The sequence below is a fragment of the Platalea leucorodia genome, assembly GCF_965183815.1.
Source record: "Platalea leucorodia genome assembly, chromosome: 4".
Taxonomy (NCBI): domain Eukaryota; kingdom Metazoa; phylum Chordata; class Aves; order Pelecaniformes; family Threskiornithidae; genus Platalea; species Platalea leucorodia.
In genome coordinates this window covers 81308581-81330514 of record NC_138826.1, presented here as the reverse complement: position 1 = coordinate 81330514, position 21934 = coordinate 81308581, and the positions used below count along the sequence as shown (strand labels likewise).

General features: G+C 36.4%; 1 protein-coding gene across 1 annotated transcript in view; it reads left to right on the top strand.

Annotated features, from left to right (window-relative positions):
- LRRIQ1 (leucine rich repeats and IQ motif containing 1) overlaps window positions 1-21934 on the top strand; it is a gene marked incomplete at both ends in the record, with an annotated part of 114004 nt that overhangs the window by 28427 nt on the left and 63643 nt on the right. Inside the window, 4 exons of the mRNA XM_082308555.1 lie at window positions 377-553; window positions 8452-8928; window positions 11044-11182; window positions 13744-13863. Of these exons, the coding sequence (XP_082164681.1) occupies window positions 377-553; window positions 8452-8928; window positions 11044-11182; window positions 13744-13863 (913 nt within the window). The remainder of the gene's footprint in view (window positions 1-376; window positions 554-8451; window positions 8929-11043; window positions 11183-13743; window positions 13864-21934) is intronic.

Here is a 21934-nt window from a genome sequence, read left to right as displayed (position 1 = left end):
ACTTCATTTGCTGTGTTGCCTACCAATCAAATGCATTACAGGTGCCTATGCAAAGTGTGTCAAATTTCCCTGTTATTGTTTAAGTAGGTAAAATGCTAGCTCTAGTGAATTGCGAATGTTGCCATTGACCTCGCTGGGGTCAGTATTTCAGCAGTGGTCTTTATACCAACAAAGTATTAAGAAATCTTGCTAAGTTCTGCGGTTTATTAAGAATAAACTTTTAGTTAATATATTAACATATGAAGTAAGGACAAATATATACAAACTTAGAGAACTATCATCATGTTCTGTCTTGTTATATGATTGTATCAATAACATGGGAGTTTTAGCATCGGGATTTTTTTGTAAAACTAATTACGCCTTTTTCTTTTCAAAGATCTTCCTTGTGTAAGGTCCTTCCCAGTTTACAGTTTCTTGATGGTGAAATCTTAAACTATCAGACTTTACCCAAAACTGAAAGAATCAAAGGATCAGAATCAAGAACTTTTCTGGAACTTTGTCAAGTTCAAATTGAAGAAAATGTTCTACTTAAAAAAAAGGCTGCTGAACTGGGGTATGTATTTATGTGACTATCGACTGTGTTCAGAAGTATGTTTTCATGTATTGTTAATGTAGTTTGTGGTGTCACGAATTTTACTTAGCTTTTTGCCTGGAAATGTATTATGTTAAGAAAGAGATTAGAGTCATTGGCTTCAGTGCAAAGAGTATTTCAGACAGAAATTAAAGTATGTGGGCCTTGACTTTTGTTTGTTTAAGTTTGAGAAAACAGGTAGTTCAAAACCTTCAGTTAGTAGTAGTTGAACAAATTCATACACACAACATACTACAGTGGTATGCAGGAATAGTAGATTAAATCCTGAAAGTGGTATAATCATATTAACATGATTTCCGGCTTTAGCTTAATCAAACCTAGTTTGGCTATTGGTGCAATATGCTCTGTTTTTTTCCTGCATTTGTTTTCCATGTCTGTATTATTCATGTTCTAAATGATTGCAAAAGATTTGACCTCTTTTCTCTTAAAGTAGTGGATCAGATGCCTTTGTTTACAGGTCTTTGATTTCGTCATACTTACTACTTTTATCATTATTACCACGGTTAGTTGTCCAGTGACTTCAGTTTAGACATTGAAAGTGGTAATTTATCATTTATACCTGCTATCTTTTCATCATATTGCAATATCTAAATAGCTCAAACTTCTCATGTTTTTGCACTTGGTAATACTGCATATTTTCTTCTTTCTTAGTTCCTTTTCATTTCCTAGCAGGTTCACAATATCCTTGTAGTCCTTTTAATATCCAACTTGTCTGCTGTTGTTTGGAAAGATGGTTTCCTTGATCCTGCCAGGTAGTGAACATTATCCCAGAGCAGGTGAAACGTGACATTTGACAATGCCTTAGTCTGAATTTCTCCTTGTGTACTTTGTTGGTTCAGGAAAACTACCCACATTTTTTTTCAGAATCTAGCTGTTTTGCATTTACATGTAAGCCTGTATATCCATGGTGTATTGTTACTACCTAACAAGTTATTACCTTGATGTATTATTGGCTGTTACTAAGCTGCGATAAAATGTTCATAGCTCACAAAACAGATTTATTTGAAAAGAGGTTCGTATTAAGAATTAGATTGAAAGTAGTTTGGGAGAAATTATATAGTGATAGTGCAGTTTTCTATGACAGATGTAATGTCTAGGTGGCTCCTAAAACTCATATGTTTCCCCATTAAACCCTCAAGATATGTCTTCTCCACTTCTGTGATTTTTGGCTTCTGCTTTGCAGGTGGGAAGCTGATACTTCCTAATCTATTTACTATTTTGAAATAGTGTTCTTTCCTTTCTTTTTCTTAAAAGGAAAAAAGGAGAGGTAAAAAAAAGTACTCCTCCTCCTTTATGGTAAAGAAAATTTTGTTTTATCTGAGATTTAGGACCTGTTTCATCAGTATCCTTTGCAGAAAAAAATGCCAGTCTGTAATTAGGATATGACTTGTGAGAGAGGTGTAGTAGAATCTAAGGACTTAATTGTCACATACATTTCTGCAAGATGGTAAAAAATGGGAGGGGGAGATGATATTCACAAAATTTAATGGTTTATTTAACCATAGTCTGCATGAATGGACAGCTAGACAGGTAAGAAATTTGTTGGGTAGTCAGGCTCAGACCATCCATTAACTACTAATAGTTAATGGTTCATGCTACTTTCTGGAGGCTTACTTGTCCTTCTAACATCTTTATCAAAGACCTGGAGCAGGAGATGGAGTGCACACTTACCATGCTTGCAGATGACAACAATTTGGAGGAAACTGTTTACATGCCTGAGGGCAGGGCTACCATTTAGAAGGACCTAGGCAAGCTGGGGAGACAGGCCAACGGGAGCCTTGTGAATTCAAAAAGGACAAGTGCAAAGTTCTTTACCTTGGAAGGAGTGACCCCTTGCTACAATACTGGCTGGGACTGGCTGGCTGAGAAATGTCTCTGCTGAAAAGGATCTTTGGATCTGGGTAGATAAGAAACAGAATGTGAGCCAGCAGTATGCTCTGGTACCAAAGAAAGTTAAGAACACCCTGGGCTGTATCTACAGGAGCATAGCCAGTAGGTTGAGAGAAGTTATTATTTCCCTCTCTTCAGCCCTTATTAGGTCGCGTCTAGAATACTGTGCCCCGTATTTTGGGTCACCAATACATAAAAGACATTGATAAACTGAAACAAGTTTGGCACGTGGCCCCTAAGATGGTCAGGAGGTTCAAGCACATGCTCAAGAAGACAGAGCCAGGCTGTTTGCAGTGGTGCATGACAGGAGGATGAGCAACAAGGACCTAAGCTGAAACAAGAGAGGTTCAGATTGGTGTGGTGGGTTGATTCCAGCCAGTAACTAAGCACCCACCAGCTGCTTGCTCACTACTGCCCCCATCAGTAGAATGGGAGGAAGAATCAGAAGACCAGAAGCAAGAAAACCCTGTGAATCAAGATAAAGACAGTTTAATAAGTGAAAGAAAGAGGGGGGGAGCAACCAAGTGATACAAAGCAATCACTCACCACCTCCCACCAGCAGACTGATGCCCAACCAGTCTCTGAGCAATGGCTACCTTGGAAAGACTCCCTCCCAAGTTTTATTGCTGAGCATGATGTTATATGGCATGGAATATAGTTTTGGTCAGTTCAGGTCAGCTGTGTCGGATGTGTCCCTTTCCAGCCTCCTGCCCACTCCTAGCCTACTTGCTGAGTGTGACAGAGAAGGCCTTGTCTCTGTCCAAGCACTGTTCAGCAAAACATTAGTGTTTTATCAATAGAGTTTCAGTCACAAATCTAAAGCACAGCACCATACGGGCAGCTATAATGAGAATTAATTCCATCCCAGCCAGACCCAGTACAACGGGATGTAAGGAAAAACCTTTTCACTGGTCGGACAGTGATGAATTGCAACAGGTTGCCCAGAGAGATTGTGTAGTCTCCGTTCTCGGAGGTTTTCAAGACCTGACTGGATAAAGCTCTGAGCAACCTGGTCTGATCTCAGAGCTAACCCAGATTTGAAGAAGGAGGTTGGACTGGAGACCTCCTGAGGTTCCTTCAATTAAGAATTTTTCTATGATTCTGTGTAAGTTTTGTTTGAAAGAGCTTGCAGATGTTTGAGAAGAACAATAGTGGGAAGAAGAAATTATGTAAACATCTCTTCTTTCCTGAATGTATTGCTGGGGGCAGGGGGAGAAGAGGGAGGGTTGTGGGTTCTTTAAGGCTTTGAGAATTCATTCACGATCTTTTAAATTGGTAACTCTGACATGGTTGAAGCATCGTGTATCTAATTTAGACTTAAAATGAATTTCTTGTGTGTTCAAGTCCTCTATGTTTTATTTTGACTAAAAGCACAATTTATAGATGATTTGAAAATGGTTGAAAACTGCAGTTCATAAAAGGAACTCTAAACAACTTGTTTGTATGGAAGCCTTAACAGCATAGCTATTATATGTACATACTGCAATACTTTGACTGAATTAATGTAACATTGCTAAAGACCGGGCCAACAATAGAGCAAACTTCTGTCTGTTTCACATCTTGCTAAGTTATGAGCCCCTGTAGGTGCGACCTCAAGTATTTAAGCTGCCAAAAGTAATCACTGCTTGCTTTCCTAATCCATGTTTCATACACCACTGCTGCCCAGTTAAATTGTCTGTGCTGTTTCTGCCTGAAACTTCACTGTTCTTGCCATGCTTAAGAATGAAACGTATTTTAAAATTAAATTTCTCTATTCTAATAAATGCTTTCTGTCACGTAATCATTAGATGTCTTGTAGTGAGTAATCATATTAAAAAATTATACAACACCTTGGCTGCGGTAATTTACTTTCAGTCATCAGATATGCAGATGTCTGGCTAGTGGAACTTGAACTTTATAAATATTGTATGGGTAATACAGTGTAAATGACAGGAATTTCATAAATGGAATTCTAGGAGAGAATATGTAAACAGTGACCTCTTTCATGTGTTTGTAAGGGACTTTCATAACCTGCAGTTGAACATCAGTAATGATGCTTATAGAAGTTCCCCCGAAGACAGATTTTACCACACTATTATGAATGAAAGCTCAGTTAAAATTGCAGTGTACTATTTGAACATTCCATGTATCAGAATTACGAAAATCACAGTAGAGACGCAAACGGAAAAACATCACATTAAGCAAAGTTTTAACTAGCACACAAAGGGGTAGATTATTATTTATGATTTAGCTACAATGGCCAGGAGAAAACTGCCATTGCTGATTAGTACCGGCTTGTTTGTCCACTGTCCCTCTTGCCTCTGAGAAGTTTGTTCTGCTGACTTTTCCATGTAATTTTTACTGTCTCATTCTGACAAAATGATACTCTTTGAATAACCTGGCAGTCATTGCAGATGCAATTGCAGTAGGAAATTCTATACAAAATGTGTCAACTCTGTAAACAAGCTTCCACTGCCACCTTAAACTTTCTAAGTGGCAACATTTTGGCTGATTTAAACTCCACTAAAAGGCCTTTAAGGATAAATAATTTGTCCTTTTCCATTTCTGTTAAGTCAGCCTGTGCATGGGTCCTTACACTTCCTAGGTGGTTTCAGTGGTGGTTTGCTCCTCCCCGCCTCTACTTTTCCCTCCCAATAAACTGCATATCAAACTGAGCAAGGTTTGGTCTAAATTTACCAAGAAGACAGTGATGGATATTCTTGGTGGATTGATGTTAGGACTGAAGTTGTAGCAGTTATGTAGCAGTCAAGCCTGACTTGAATTTCCAAATAGATTAAAATCTGATTCTAATGCTTTTATCTTTTCTCAAAGTCCCTGGAAAATCCTAGCACAAGTTAAGAGCTATCTTTTTGGTAAGAAAGCTACAGGTAGCTTTCTGCTCTTAGTATTTGTTTGTGAAAGTAATATCTTGGTCTTTAGGTACTATCAGGGCCACTACTCTAGCACATTTGTACATTGCTATGAAAGACCCAGCCCTTCCTTTTCTGGCTTACTATCACTTTCTCCCACTGCAAAAGCAGTGCATCCCTTGTGGCTATGCTAAAATTTACATACAACATAAATTACTTTCACTTGTTAAGATCAAAACAAAGCTGTGGCTAGCCATTGAACACGAGGAAAGGTGCTGGTCAAAGCTGGCAGCCATAAAAACTTTGCAAGACTGCTGTATTCATCTACATTTCACTACATACTAAGCAGCCAGGCAGTATGGATACTGGTGCTTCCATCAGGATAATCAGATTTCTTGTTTTGTCTAGATGCCAATTAATGCTTAAACCCTTGATTGTGTCTTAACCAAGAAGCAATTCTGGAAGAGTTAGTGTGACCAGACCCCTTGACCTATAATGCCAAAAGAGGTCTGAAAGGCAAACAACCAATTTACATCAGTAACTGAAAAGGAAGTATTGTGGTATCAAAAGTCTTAAAACTGTCATATTTCTTAGTCTTCTCTCTTTCCTCATACATGGTTTTTTCCATTAAAGAAGTAAATCAGTCCTGCATATTTTCCATTATAGCAGCTTCCTTTCTGTGGTTTGAATAAGTGGTCTTCAGGAGCACGTCTCTGGTATCAAGAATGCAGTCCTTTTGAGACACTGAGAAAGCTGTAGTGCATTGGTAGAATAGCTCTACCCCAAGCCTATTGAATAATTCTTTTTTTTTCTCTAGAGCTGCCTGAAATCTCTGTTCACCTAAGGGAGCCACCAAGCTGACTGCCACCTAGCACTCAGGCCCCATCTTAATATTTGTTGTCTCTGCTTTGGAGCTTCACCTTTGCAGGAGAACCCCAAATACAGTTACCAAGCTACTTCATTGCTCGTAATTCTCTGAGATGTCACTACAGCTTCGTTCGTAGTTTCTTGAAACTTAGGCTGATCTGATTGCCTAAAAGGAAAGCCACTGATACACAGAGGGCAGCCTAAAAATCCTACAAAATCTGAGTGTAGTTGTAGATTGCCAGGGAATGTGTCAGCTGGGAGACGGGGTGCATGCCCACAGCGTCAAGACTGTATTTTGCAACCACTGCTTGGAAAGGCTGCCTAAAAGCATCTCCTGTGAAAAAAGTAATAAATGATCCCTGGTGATCACACAGTTACTCCCTGCTTGAATTTTCAATTGCCTTCAACCTCCACTTCCATTTCTGCTTGGCACATTCATAGCTGCTGGAAGGGTGAAACACCTGCTCGAGATGCCCCTGCATCTGTCAAAGGAGAGGATGCACAATTATCCTACTCTGTTCACTGTTATGGTGTTTTGTTTTCCTTTGTTTCTCTTTTTTGAGAATGAGCAAGTATACTCAGGATATACTTTTCATACAGAAGTTTATTTTGCCCAATATATAAAACATTCTGAGTTTTTCCACAATATTTTAATCCTCAAATAAACAAAGAAACACAAACAAACAAAACTAAAACAAATGAAAGGAAAAGAAAATGTGGGAATGAATTTTGATTTTTTTTTCTTTTTTTCTTTTTTTGTCTCCATATTATGCTTTGTAGAACTTTGGTAATGATCTTGTACCAAATTTATCTTCTTAAATACTTTAAATAATTTAAAGTATTTAACTAAAGTATTTAACTAATGCTTTAAGTATTTCATGTTGAAGAAATTACTGTTCTTACTGTGTATCAGGAGACAGCTAGAATTTCTTAGATCCTTAAGCAAATACATGCATTGCTTTAAATACTTTTAGGAATTGTCGTATTTGTGGAACTAACAGGAGTAGGAGTAATGTTGTGTAATGGGCAATCAAACGTACAGCTAATGCACAGTGAGATGTGTAATTAGGCTGTGTGGATTTGGCTTCCAGTTTAGCCATTCGTATTTTGTCCAGTAGCACTGAAGTTGCAATACCAGAGGAAGAGTTGGGATCTTTTTTACTCTTGTAAGATCTGATTCTGTTCTTAAAAATCTAAAAAGTTCTTAGTTGAGCTTCACTAGAGGAAATATTTATATAGGTAAAGAGGCTTTTCACAATAAAACCTTATAAAAGGTTCACCTTTCAAGAATGAGGAACAGGAAGGAAAATTCTGTTATTCAAACTATAATCTTAGGACCTGATTTTTCCAGACTCCCAGGAGAATTGATTTTATTTCTACTTTTTCTCTTGGATTGCTGACCTAGAATTGACCTTGTGCTCCTCTGAAAATAGCGCCAAATTACAGATCTCTGCATCTATCTATCTATGCTATCAAAGGAAAATGTTTTCGTGATTCCAAAAGTACCTGCTACCTAATACAATGGACAAACACTGTCCAAATACAGAGAGCCTTCTGAATCTGTAACAGTTAGTTCATATTTGCTCTTACTCATCCCCATGATTTAGATGGTGTAACACAAAGAATGAATGAGAGCCAGACTTCGTAGATAAATGTTGCTTTAGTCTAGCACCTTCCCTTATATTGATAAAAATATCTATACTTAAAAGTTTCTGTTTTCCTAAATTCTCTCTAGGCATTGTGGTTTGTTGGTTTGAATCTAAGTTTGTGTTTTGTTGCTGTAGTTCTAATCTAAATTTTAAAATTACTGTTATTTTTATATTAGCTTTCATCGTTTCCAGATAAAATTGGATTATTAAGGCTATTACAGGATTTATAACAAAATTACCTCAAATCCTCTAAAATTTTCGGCTTCATATCCCTCTAACCGCACAGAAAATTAATAGTGAAATGCATGCCCTAGTGCCTATTTCAAACAGACTGAAACCTTTTTTTAAAAAAAATACAGAGTAAAATAAGCAATCTAATATATATGAGTATATTTTAAATACTGCCAAAAACAGAAAATGCAATTAAGATTTATAAATACTGAGACTGGTTTTCAGAGTAATTACTATTCACTGTAAAAATATGGAAATGTGTAAGGATACTTGAAAATGCAAGGTAGTTTAGAAAATAATAGAGGGAATATATTTTTTAAAATGCATTCTTACAGTCTGAAACACATGTAAAAACATTTTTGTCATTTTTCAGAATTGCCTCTTCTATCGATTCTGCACAGGGACAATGCTGGTATTTTAATCAGTTGATGAAACTTAGTATTAAACATCGATATGCACATGAGTACGGTGAACTAACCATTACTGACAGAGATGGACCAGAAACACTGCAAAATCATTTAAAGCAAACATCCACTGGCTGCCTACAGGAAAATAACCTCTTTATCATGGGTGCGACAGAAAATAAACAGGTCTTGCTGGATCCTTCTGAAAGATGGATTACTACTGGCCATATTCAGGCCACATTCATTAACTCCTCCATATCTGTGCACCAAAAGGAAAATAAAGAAGATCAGAGAGTGAAGCAGAAGAGCACTGAATCTTGTATTAATTACAGTGGGGAGAGCAAAGGCAACAATAACATATCAGTCCAACTCACATTGCAACAGTCAGTGATAGTAGCAAGTAATATGGGAAGAGATCTTCAGCATTTTGAGAATGATACAGAAAGGTAAGACAGATGTCAGATTGCTTTCAAATATACAGATAGGCAATAGGAGTGAAGATTTCTTCTTTAAAATTCAGGCACAGAACTTGTCAGAAAATATTTTTAAGCTTATTAGAGAATAAGGAGTTATTTTAAGGTGATGCACACTAGACTTCCATATTAACAACAATCCTTTGTGGTATTCTGTCAGTTGATATATTAGAATATAGATATGTACATACTTAAAATAATTTAAAAATACTGTATAGTAAGATAATTTAAAAATTTTCTCTTGATCTCCTACCTTTTCCTTCTTTTTTTGCAATAAATTTATGAAACCAATTCAATGACACATACAACATTAGGGATGAAAATGCTGGATGGTTTGCAGGAATTTTGGGGCAGTTTAAACTGCAAACTAGTGTAAGGTTTTTTGCTGTACTATTCATTAGACATTCAAAATTCATCTGTGTAGAGTTTACAGTCAGTATCATTTAGAAGGCAAGAGGGAAAAGTTGCTTAAATCTACCATCCTACTCCCTTGACCTTAGGCCAGTCTCCTGCTGTTGTGATGACTGAAGGGCTAACAGCCTGCCCTGCCCTTGGTACTCCTCCAGCATGCCTCAACCAGCTTCTTAAAGTAGAGGCAGGGGTGAGGGGCCAGTTCAACTTGTTCAGTGCCCCCAAATATTCTCCTGCATGAAACAGACTCGTTTATTACCTGTTTGGAATGCATTTGCTCCTGGTTTGTATGGTTCTGGATGTACAGTCAGGGAAAACAGAAGCTGAAATTTTTGCCCTAAAGGTACAAAAATTCAGTTACAATTTCATAAGAATTCAGTTTCAAAAATACATGTCTTGAGAACACTATAAAGAGGAAGCATGGAAGGTGTGCTTCTTCATGCTGTTTAGACTTACGATAAATGAGCAGTAGTGCTTAGTAGGTGCTTAACGCACTAATAATTTGTCATAAAATTTATTATACAGGAAGACCATAGAATTCATCATTGCCTCTAAGGAAGCTGAAAGTAAGAGTACGGTAGTCTATTATGAAAGATGAATGCTTCAGAAAAATCTTTTTGAAATATTTCATTTAGAGTTTTTAGTTAATGTTTTAAATGCATTCTGTAAGTCTGTTGTTGGACAGTTCTCTTCAATGCAGAATACAAACCATTAAGGTTTTGGTTTTTTGGTTTTTTTCACTCAGCTACTGCTTTTTATAGATGCAAAGCTTATAAATAAACTATGTTTTGGGGTTGGTAAATTTAATAAACACATTTTAGGGGAAAAAAAAATCTGGCTTAACCTCTGAACTGTGCTTTTTTTTCTGAAAAGTACTCCTCTATTTAAATAGATGCACTGCACAAAGAATGAAAATATCTAAAGATTGGGGGAAGTTTAGATGTCTATTTTTAAACCCACTGTCCAACTGCAATGAGAATTTTGTGGAGAAAAGGATTCCAGGATAGTAAAATCATAATGCAGAGCTGCCATTAAACGTTTTCTCCATTGGTATAAATTAATTGAACATATATTTTGAAAGCTCAATCACTGAACAAATCTAAATAGTCTGTAATCGGTGCTTGTTAAACAATGAGCAAATTAGAAAATGTACACATATAACCAGTGCTCAGTAGTGTTAAACTGAAGGGTAAAAGTGGGCAAAAGATGAAGTTCCACTTTCTCAGTTTTTCCTGTCTGCTCCATTGGAGATATTTGTCTCATACAGTTTTCAGCATTTAACTCTCTTTAGTGGGTTTTTGTTTTTTTTTTTTAATATGGACGGTGGAGATAAGTGGACCCCTCCAATAGTTTATTCAGTCATTGTTAAACCACTTCTGCTCCTAATCCTTCCTTTGAGGAGACTTCCTCTCCAGGGAATATACAGGGAACAGAGCCCAGTGGAGATTAGTCCTCTTAGATAATTGGATTTCCAATGTTTTGTGATATGAATATCTTCCAGTGGTTCTGAACATATATGTCACATCTGGATTGCAATTTCTTTACAGTTTAATGTCAGAGTCTTCCATTTGTCTTAATGCACAGTGCTATGTTTTATGGTTATAGTTCAGCAGCTATGATAATCCAGTTGTACTGGTGAAGCTATGTCATTCATAAAGGTGTTTATTTCTCTATGAGGCTACATGTGGCAGCATCAGTTATCCAGTCCCTTTGGCGGCAGTACCATGCCAGGAGGAAAACTGACTGCACCAAAACAGAGAATCATCAGTTTACAGAAGCTTTGAGACAGAAGCATAAAGCTGCCACAATAATTCAGGTTGGTTTATGGTATTCTCTTTACTTATTTTGCAAATTTAATAATAATAAAAAAAAATCTTGCTGGTTTTGTGTACTTGTCATTTTCTCTATTTTTGTGTATGATTTTATTAATAGTTTCATAATTACACATTTTTTGTTTTATTTAATGAGTATAATCTTGATGTTTCTAAAAGAGAGCCTTCTTTACAAAAAGTTTTATAGAAGCATAAAAATATTTTCCCTTTTTTCACCAAGTCTTTCCCTGAATTAGTTTTGCTTGATTTCATTCTAATTATGTTTAAGACGTATTGTGCCCATGTTCTTACTAGGGTATGTCTATGCTATTAAACTGACAGGTGCTGCGTAACTGGTACATCATGTCTGATATCTATACAACTAATTCTCTTCCCATCTCTTCTATTCTATCTATACATCTCTTTCTTTCTCTCCCCATCTCCCAAAACCAGGATTGCCTCATGCATACTGCCACTGGGAACAGACGATGGCCGAGGCTGTCCTATGGTAGATATTGAGCTAACGGTTAAACAGAACGTATTACTGTGTGCAAGAATTGAAGTCCATGCCTTGGCTCTGTTTAGTTTGCTAACCAGATATAGTATTTACCGGCCAATTTGCCAGGGTTCATGGGGTTTTCTACATTTTTAAGCAAATGGACCCTGTGTTGATTTCAGATTTCAAGGTAACTTAAAAACATTCAATATTGTAAGTCTTCTCTTAAAATGTCAACAGTGCCAAAGTGGTTTAGGAGCCTAAGTTCCACTTTCAGACCAGGCATCTGAGTAATCTATTCAACAAATGGGCAATAGCAAAATGTAAATGTGCATACTAAGAAACAGGACAAGTGCAGAATTATATTACAGCAGTTAGTTATCTGGGAAGTTGAGCTAAAAGTTGTTTCTGGAGTATAGTGTGTAGCTAGTATATTAACAGTTGATATCCATAAACTTATTTAATCTATTTTTGAACTTACTTATATATTTGGCATCTACTATATATTAAAGTGATGAGTTTCACAAATGTATGTAGTGATAAAATTGTGCTTCTTTTCATTTGTTTCAGACCTGATAATTTCCAAAGTTAGTATGAAAATAGAGTCTTTCATTATTTATCTTCTGTACATTTTATGCATTTTTAGATCTCTCTTATATCCATCCTTATATTCACTCTTTTTTAAATAAAAGTTTAGTCCATTAGTCTCTTCTCACGTTACTCTGTTCTTTTTATCTTTTTGTTCCTCTTTGAACCTTTACCTCATTCTATTATAAACTTTTTTAAAGAAGTGACTAGAACTGACTTCCATAGGTGGATATATCATAAATTTGTACAGTAAGTCAGTTTTCATCTCATTTCTTAAAAACTACTAACATATAATTTTTCTTTTTGATCATAACTGAGCACTGACCTGGTGCTCTCATAGATCTGTGTTAGCAGCTGCCTTACAGTTTATCCTTCTGCATATACCATTAGGGTTGCTTTTCTCCTTTGCATTTGTAAAAACTAATTGTATTTGTTGAATGAAATATATTTGTCATTTGGTCACTCAGTAATAATAGCTTATTTTATCTGAATGGTTATGAATATCTGTAGGAAAATAATGAAATTATAAGAAAGCAGTTCTAATAAATTCAATAATTTTTGTAATAATCAGGAGCTGTGTGTGTAAAAACAGTAACATTTTCAATAATTTATGCAGTTAGATAATCATTTCCTAAAAATTAATAAGCTAAACATTAAGCCAGAATATGAAGTTTACCCTTCCTATTTTAGTGCCTTCATTGCAAAGTCATTAAATGTGGACAACACTACATCTTTCAGGACAGTGGAAATTTTTTGCATGGTGTTTTAAATAGTTAGGGCATCTTGAACTCTAATGATGTCAAACTCTGATTTGGGGGAAAATTGCTATCCTGAATTTAGTTTTCTTAATTCCATCTATGTAACTTTGATCTCTGAAGTGTTTTTCTGGGTCTGATTCTACAGCTTGGCATGTGTTCCTAACACCCTTCCTCTTTTTCTAACACTTAATTCCTAATGTGCTCCTTTTTCTTAGATATGATTATGCCTACTGGTAATATTTTTTTTTAAATAAAGATCTTAGATAGTTAAGAAAGAGTAACTGACCTAGGTCAATTGCATGAGATGTCTCCAAGAATTGCTACTTGTAAACTATAAGACATTTAGTACAAGTGTATTTTTATTCTCAGTAATTTGAAAGTTGACACTCAGCTTTTTCTTATGTAGCCTTTCCTTTCAGTTTATAATAGTCCCTGAAGGAATTGTCAAATAATTAATTAGTTGACCCAGGTTTGTAGTTGAGGGAGTTTCAGGATTCCTTTCTGCTTACTTGTGGAGAGCCTCTTGAGTACTCTAAGCTTTAGACATATGCTGGCATTTAATTTGTCTTGTAGTTTTAAATGTCACATAAAGTTCAAAAAACAGATCATTGAGCTATTAAACCAAGGCCCAAGATGTTTTATCTTCCTAATGGGATAACATAGAGAATCTGGATTTGGGTTTGATCTATGGCTTTGTATAAAATGCTTTAAATTTTTTGTTTAGGCATTTTGGAAGGGTTTTATTTTGCGAAAGAAACTGGCCAGTGCTCTTGCAGCTGTTAACAGTGATGAAGTGGAGGATGACTATGAAGAAATAAATGTGGATGATTTCACGTTTTCTGAAGTAAGCACAGTCATTAGCATAAAAACATCATGTAAAAAAATAAATATTATTCTTCTTAAGTAACTGTGTAGGTGTTGGAAATTGAAAGGACTACCAGGGCTAGAATGAACATGTTGAATGTCCAGAAATAAAGAAGCATTTGGTATATATAGCTCATTTAAATATATTTGTCATGGATTAATTGCTTCCTGCTCTTTGAGATGCTCTTGTAGTTACTGTGCTATTAATGTCACACCAACCGTAGGATCCCATATATTTCTACAGTTAAAGGACAATCAAATGAGAATAAGGAAACAGCCACTTTTGTTCTCAAATGTTTAGCTTTTTAGTATTTTAGTAACAGATTATGTCAACAATATTTGAGTGTGTATTTTGTTCATTTTCATGATAGAATGAGAACAATAATATAACTGAAAATACAGAAAATATAGCTGAGATTCAGTGTTGCAGTATTCCAGTAAAAAGGACACACCCCCAAAACCAAAGTGAAGCAGGCTTATTAGCTCTTCTTTTGTCTTATAGGTAAAGTGCTAAAAAGATCATGAGTCTGAATACAGTAGTAAATTATGAAGAGAAGTATAGTTAAATAAGGAAAAAAACACACTTAGAAGGTCTGTGATGCACAAAATCCAGAAATTATTACTAGTAATTTTTACAAGTTATACAGAGTTAATAATGTTGTTTTGGTTTCAAAGGAATGAAATTCGCTCAGAAGTTTCCTTTCTAAGAAATAAAGGCAGGCTCCAAAGGATTTTGAGGAATAACATGACATTCAAAACTAAATTTAGTGATAATTAAGTAAAAAACAAATATCTACAGGATCAATATTGTCATTCAGTAAGCAAGGAAGAGTCTTTAAACTAATTTTATCTTTTATAGCCTCAAAAGACACTGTCTACATGGGAAGTTCTAGACTCAGTATGCATAGTAAGGCAGACGTTGATGACTTACCTATATATTTGTCTGGAGCACTGCTTTCTCTAATTGTTCACATTTGTTGGCTTCTTTTTTTTTTTTTAATGGTTTCAGGTAAAGCAAAGAAAACTGATAGCAATGTGGCCATTTGAGACCTAAGAGGATATGACTGAGGTTTTTTTCATGAACCCTTGTCCCTGAATGTGCTTATTCAGCTGCTGCATCTTTGCAAGCGCCATTTGTCAATATTCCACTGTAATTTTGCAAAGGAGATTGATGCGATAGCCCTGCTACTGGCAGGATTAGATCCTGGTTTTGGTCACATGTTTGTATGGCTCAAAGAGAGTTATGAAACCAAATACGTTGTTAGTTGGAACAGCACAGTTTACAGTTGATCAGTCTTTGGTCATCCAAGTATCAGCCTTCTTTTGCCACCGCCTCCCCTTAGAATATAGTTGGGCTTTGTATGAAATTATTACCAATGACTTGATGACTTGGAGTAATTTTATTTTTTTCTTCTCCCTTTCAGCAGCTATTTTAAGATACATTTTCTGAATTACTGTCTTATTGTAAGAGCATGCAAAATGTTTGAGGCAGGAGTCCCAGGAGTCATTTGGTAGACAGGAAATGTGTGTTTGTAAGCACAGAGATCTGGCTTAAATTTTAAGATTTTTTTCATTTTAATTTGAAATATATATACAAAAAAGAACAGTCTCATTAGTTGATGTTCTCTGGTCCCTGGCTTCTTTCTAAAATAATAAAAAGCAGAAAGTTGAAGGATTTATTTCTTCACACGGGAAGGAAGTATCTGTTCATATATTAAAGAAGGAAAATATCCTGGTTTGAATTATTCAGCCAGTAGGTCAGAGTCTTACATACTGTAATTCAATTGAGCCATTCTTGTTTCACTCTATTCGGCCCATATAATCTTGTGATTTCTTTTGAAATTTTTTTTTTTAATTGCTAAACTGAAAACTACATGGGCAGTTTTGTTCCATCTGTCTGTCAGCAAGCCAATCACACTTGGACAGGTGCTCCTGAGGCCCGGGAGAAAAGGAAGGAGTGGGGAAGGCAGGAAAAAAAGGCCAGCTCATTTCAGAGAGGCTTGCACTGTATCACCCTCTGGTGTTGCCACACATTTCTTCCTTGTTTTTTCAAATTGTTATTGAGTTTATTAGGAAAGACATAAAACATGGTTTTAGGAAGCAATTCTCAGAGAAAGTGTTTAGGTTCAGATCATGACAGGAGAACCATGAGCTGTGATTTTAATTGGCATAGCAGGCTCAAAGGTTGACCTGGGGACTGAAAAGTTACTCAAGCCCTTAGCTTCTTGTGATGAAAAACATAAGTTTTCTACAGACCAATGTATATGATAAATTTACAATGTATATGCCCATGAAGGATATACTTTGTTCAATGAGTGAGCATTTCAGTGTTCAAGATTGATGGCTGTAACTAGAATTATACCTTGCAATATTTGTCATATTTTTCCGTTCTTTTTTTTTTTCCTTCTTTTTTTTCAAGCACATATTTTGTCTGTGTTGAAGAGTTTGATTCTGAGAAATATGTGGTTTAACTATAATGGGGCTACTGGAACTGGAGTGTGAAATAGTGATATATGATACAGCCGTATCATGTTACTAACTGTATGTGATACCAAGGAATACTTACTTCAAACTTATATTAGTTTTCTGCTAAGATTTCCATGATTCTTGCCTTACACTCTGTTCTGCCTAGTCCAGACTAGCCATCCTCAGTACTAGGTTGCCTGGTTCCATGTGTCTTTAGCTGTTCCGTTCTCTGCAATTGGGCGATACCAAATCACATGGACTTTCTACTTCTGCAGAAACTTCTGCTTCAGCAGAAGCTTGGAACAGTCTATACTTCCTATTCCCTCCTTTCTGGCCTCAGTGTTTTATAGCAAAGCGCTGAAGCAGAGCCAAATAATGACACATGATACCAGTGGCTATCTATCTGTTGGGCCTCAAACAAGTGTGTAGGGAAGAGTATATATTGCTGGGCTAAGAGATGCCATATGCTAGGGTGCGAAGGAAGAGAAAAATATCTGGACACCATTTTGTACTGCAGATTTCGCTGTTGGATAGGGTGAGTGAAATGAGAGAGAAGGGCAGAAAAACCTTTCCTTATTGCAAACCAATACAAATGTACTAAGTCGTGTCCAAAAGTTTTCTGAATGGTCCACTATTTTGTGGTGTAGTTATTGTTTGGGGTTTTTTTATACCAGTTTTATGTAGATTTTAGTCATAAAGATTTTATTCAGTATTATCTAGCATTCTACAAAATCACTAGTGTGCAAGCACCTATCTAAACCATTTGCAAATATCACAGTGCAATAAGGCATTGGGCACCAGTCTTCATTAAATTACTGTTTAGTATCTTCATTGTAAAGTCAGTGTACCCAGAGCTCTGTGGAAGGTGAGGCTGCAAAACAGCATGGGGAAAACTCTAGTCTTTGGCAAAGATGATCTGTTTACTTCATTTATGCACATTGAGCAGTGGTATATTTTTAGTACCGGTTTGGCACGATATCATGTGAAAAATGGATTGCATGTGATTGAGCTGGAGGAAGGGCCTTTATCTTGCTCACAATACCATGAATAGTAATCACTTCACCTGAACAATTACTGGTATCTTCTTGTATTCATATCAGCTCCTGTATGTTGCCAAAGACTTTGGCAACTGATGGCAGTAGTGTTTTGTGACTGCTGTATTGTGCAATATCAAACAGGCTATCCCAGATGAGATGAAAGATCTGGCCAACAGATGTCTCAAAAAGTATGAGCCTGGTATTTAGTGATATTTTCATGTCTTTCATGTGGACTTTGGAGAATTCCAGCCTATATGCTCCAGAAGGCTGATCTTAAGGCAACCTTTCATCAGCAGTCCATCCACATAGCAAATTATCTATAAGGCAGAGCTCACTTTACCTCTGGTGGACAAAATCTGACAACATATTTGCTTGACACAGCTCTTACTTTCTCTACCACGTAACCATCAGCATTGCTGTTTTCTTGATGAGAATATGATGTGAGCCAAATGCAAAACGGCTGAAGTTGCCAGAAAGCTGAACTAATTGAATATGATCGGTTTTAAGACAATTCTTTACTTAGAACAGTGGCCATTGAAAAAATTACTGTTCTACACTGAGTCAGCATATGGACATATGTCTTATTCTCATCAAGATAAGTATCAATATTGATGGTTACATGGCACAGAAAGTAAGTACTGTATTTTTCAAAACTTCATTTTTTGAACTTAGTTTAAATGAGGGCTATCTAATACTTTTTCAAAAAGAAAGTAACTTTGTAAGTTGCAACCAAGCTAAAAAGAAAACCATCACTGCTTCCTTCATCAAAGGGAATAAATCTGTTGCCCTGAGATAAAGTGTTGTTCTGCTTCTGAGCTTGATTATGTAGAATTTTAAAATCCCAGTCTTTTTGACAGCTTTTGACATTATTGGCCAAGAGTTTCCTCCACATTTTTTTAGGTATCCACACTCAGACACATAGCCATTCCTATTTTTTTGCTTGCCTTCCATGGCAGCTAGGTAGCAGTTTTGTTTTTCTTTTTGGCTTTTTTTTTTTTTTTTTTTTGGGGGGGGGGGGGGGGGCGGCGCGGAGAGAAGAATAAGAACTACCTTATATGTGCTAACTCTTGAAAAGTAAACTGCAATGAGAACAACAATTTCTTTACGTCCCCCATCTTTAGTATTCTTATCACATGTCCAAACTAGACACATACAATGTGTTTTGCTTTCTTTTCAGATAATCCTTCATGATGCGGTTTGTCTCAGGCTGTGAGCTTGTGACTGTGGGCTCGTGACAGTGATTGCTGTTTTCTGCCTAGTGCCAGGAAATAAGCATAGCCTATTGATTAGAAGGTCCCCATAACATTTCTTGTATCTTGACACTCTTACGCCTGTCTAGCTCTTGTAATTGCTTATAAATGTCAGATCAGAATACAGCCTTTCTGTATTATATAATGCAAAGAATATGATCCTTTTTTTCATCAAATTTCTTATAAAGTTAGTGTTGTAGAAAAGCAAAAAAGTGTATGATGAACATTTCATTAGATCCATCCTCTTCTTTTAAAAAGGAGGGGAAAAACTCTCTCCTAAGTAACATACTGGAAGATCAATATTTTCAAAGAGTGTGTATCAACAATCTCTTGATATGATCCTGCTTCTTCAGCTGCTATGTTAATAAATCACATGCCATTCTCAGTCTGTGGCATCATCAGATACATAAAGCCTCTTTTCTACCTCTTTCAGCAATGACACTTATCTAAAATGCTGAAATCTTGTTTTCTAGTTATCTGGCAGATATCCTGGCCATGGAAGTAGGTTGTTTCAGTCAGTATCTGATAAAATAAACACAAACACAGCTATTAGGAGTTGTGGCCGTTGCTAACACTCCAGCTTCACAGCTCATGCAGAATGTGCTCTGATTGCTTTCTGGCCTTCCACCATGAGATCTCAGTTCTCAATGCCACTGAAATGCTTTTAATTTTTAAACAGAAACTATCTTCATGGCTGGTCTCTAATTCTTGGTTAAATAGCCAGATTCAAACAAATACTTTCCAAAGGAAAGCCCACTAATGATGCATGACATTAAAGATATCATTTGGAACCTGTATTTAGCCAAATGGTATAGTATTTTTCTAAATTATATTTAGCTTGTATGACATATCAAAGTATAGTGATGTCATTAGTTATACTTCCTGGTCTTATTTCTCTAAAGACAACATCAAGCATCAGAATTGAATAAACAGGCCAAGCAATGGAAAAATGTATAAAAGTGAAAAAAGTCTTAGTTTTGTCGAGTTTTAGACTCGTTAGTGTAGCCTCACAGGAAAATGATTCTAAGCCAAATGCATCATTGTAAATGGAAGTAATAACAAAGCCATCAGTTCTTCTCAGTAAGTACATTTGCATCTGGAGTCCCTTGAAAGCTGAGCTAAGGATCCCAAATAATTGAATATAACTTCCCTAAGTTCTTTAATTTTTGTGTGATGTTAAAACTGACATTTTAGTGTAAGTATAGATTGTGTTTAAAGGATCTAGTTAAATGTATGATATTTAGCGTGTCCACATACATTGATTTCCATTGAAAAAGATTTTTTAGTAATGCTTATTTACAAATTTCAGGAGCTCTCCTGACTGACTTGTCTGTGCTCTGTGAGAAGAGGCCATTGATGCAGCCAGTATTGTAACTGAGTTAAATAGCAGTACTTTTGGAGGAACCAAAGAGGAAAGTGAGATGTCAGCTTCCTTTCTCCTCCACGCTTAAATCCATACATGTCTCATTGCCTGGAGCTTGAAGTCCTTTTAGTTTAGAACATAGCAGATGATATCCAGCCACAGCACAGCTTAACTCACCTGGACATATACAAGTCCGAGGAAACAGATGGGGTGCATCCAAAGGGATTGAACAAGCTGCCTGATGACATTTTGAGGCCATACTCTATCATCTTTGAAAGGTCATGACAACTGGGGGAGGTTACTGGTGACTGGAAAAGGGCAGACATCACACCCATCTTCAAGAAAGACAAGAAGAAAGATCCAGGGAACTAGAGGCAAAACAACCTTATTACAGTTCCTGGGAAGGTTGTGGAGCAAATCCTCTCAGAAGCCATTTCTAAACCCATGAAAGAAGGTGACTGGGAGCAGCCAGCATGGGTTTACCTAGGGCTGATCAACTTCATTGCTTTCTCTCACAAGGTGGTTGGCACTATGAATAAGGGGAGGGCAGTGCATATTGCATGCCTTTATTTTAGCAAGGCCATTGACAGTCTCCCACAGTCTTATTCTCAAAATTTGTTGAGGTATGGTCTGGACAAGTAGACCATAAGGTGAGTGGCAAATTGACTGGACTGCCAGGCTCAAATAGTCGTGTTCTATGGTGCAAAATCCAACTTGTGGACAGTAATTAATGGAGCCCATCATGGATGGTAGGGGGACCAAAATAGTTAATATTTTAATTAATAACCTGTATGATGGAACAGAGTGCAATCTCAGCAAGTGTGCAGATGATACCAAATTAGGGGCAGCGGTTGGTATGCTGGAGGACCAGAGTGTTCTTTAGAGCAGTCTGCACAGGCTAGATAAACAGGCTGACCAGAGCCTCATGATGTTCAACAAGAGCAAGTGCAAAGTCTGTTATAGGGCCTAGAGTCACACAATGCAACACTGTTGGCTAGGGGCTGACTGTCTAGGAAGCAACACCACAGAAAAGAATCTAGGGTCCTAATGGACTTTCTTTGCCATGCAATTCTTGAGTTTCTAATAGCGGAAATGGAAGGGGGAAAAAAAAAACAAACCCTATAACACAATGTTAATTTAGCTAAAAGCCATTTAACTTTATGTCTAGTTTGTCCTTAAATGGAGTGGGCTAAGGATTCCTAAATGCTGAATACTGTTAAAACCATCTCCTGGTTCTCAGTCTAGTCATTTTGTTTGTATGGAAAATACTGTAAAATTTTATTTTGATGTGGAACTAGCAGTAGCTATTGATCATTTCACAAATCTGAGTTTACAACAGGAAAACATCCCAAAGAATGAGCTCCTGAAGCTCTTGAATTTCCCAGAGAGTAGCAGTGCAGGTCTCAAAAGATTTAAGGTGTTGAGACTACAGTTATGAGTCAACAAATTTCAACTTCCAGATTCATTTGTGCACAATTTATTTCAAATAGAAGAGTTAGTGCTAGGAACATATAAGGAGGACAGTATAAGTGAAGCTGAGAGATGATTAAGACATATCTTCTTTAGAATTAAGCATTTTTAGTATAATTAGAGATTTATTATCATCAGTTTCAAAAAATACATGCTTACAACTTAGTCCTTCTTTGCTCTTTATCTTCCAAATACTTCTTTGTTCTTACTTCTGAATAGTGACTTCTAAACAAAAAGGAAAAGTTGTCTTGAAATTGAATCAAATTTCTAATGTGACATGAACTTTGAAACATATTAAAGGTTAGACTATAAAGGTTAAACTATAAACTTATGATTAGTCTATTTTTTATTAACCTGTGCTTCTGCCTAACTTCCCTTCCTTTGACAAAACTGCAAGCTGAACTACAGCTCTTTTCTATTGTGTTTTTAGTATTCATTCCCCAATATTTGGGGTTATCTTCATTT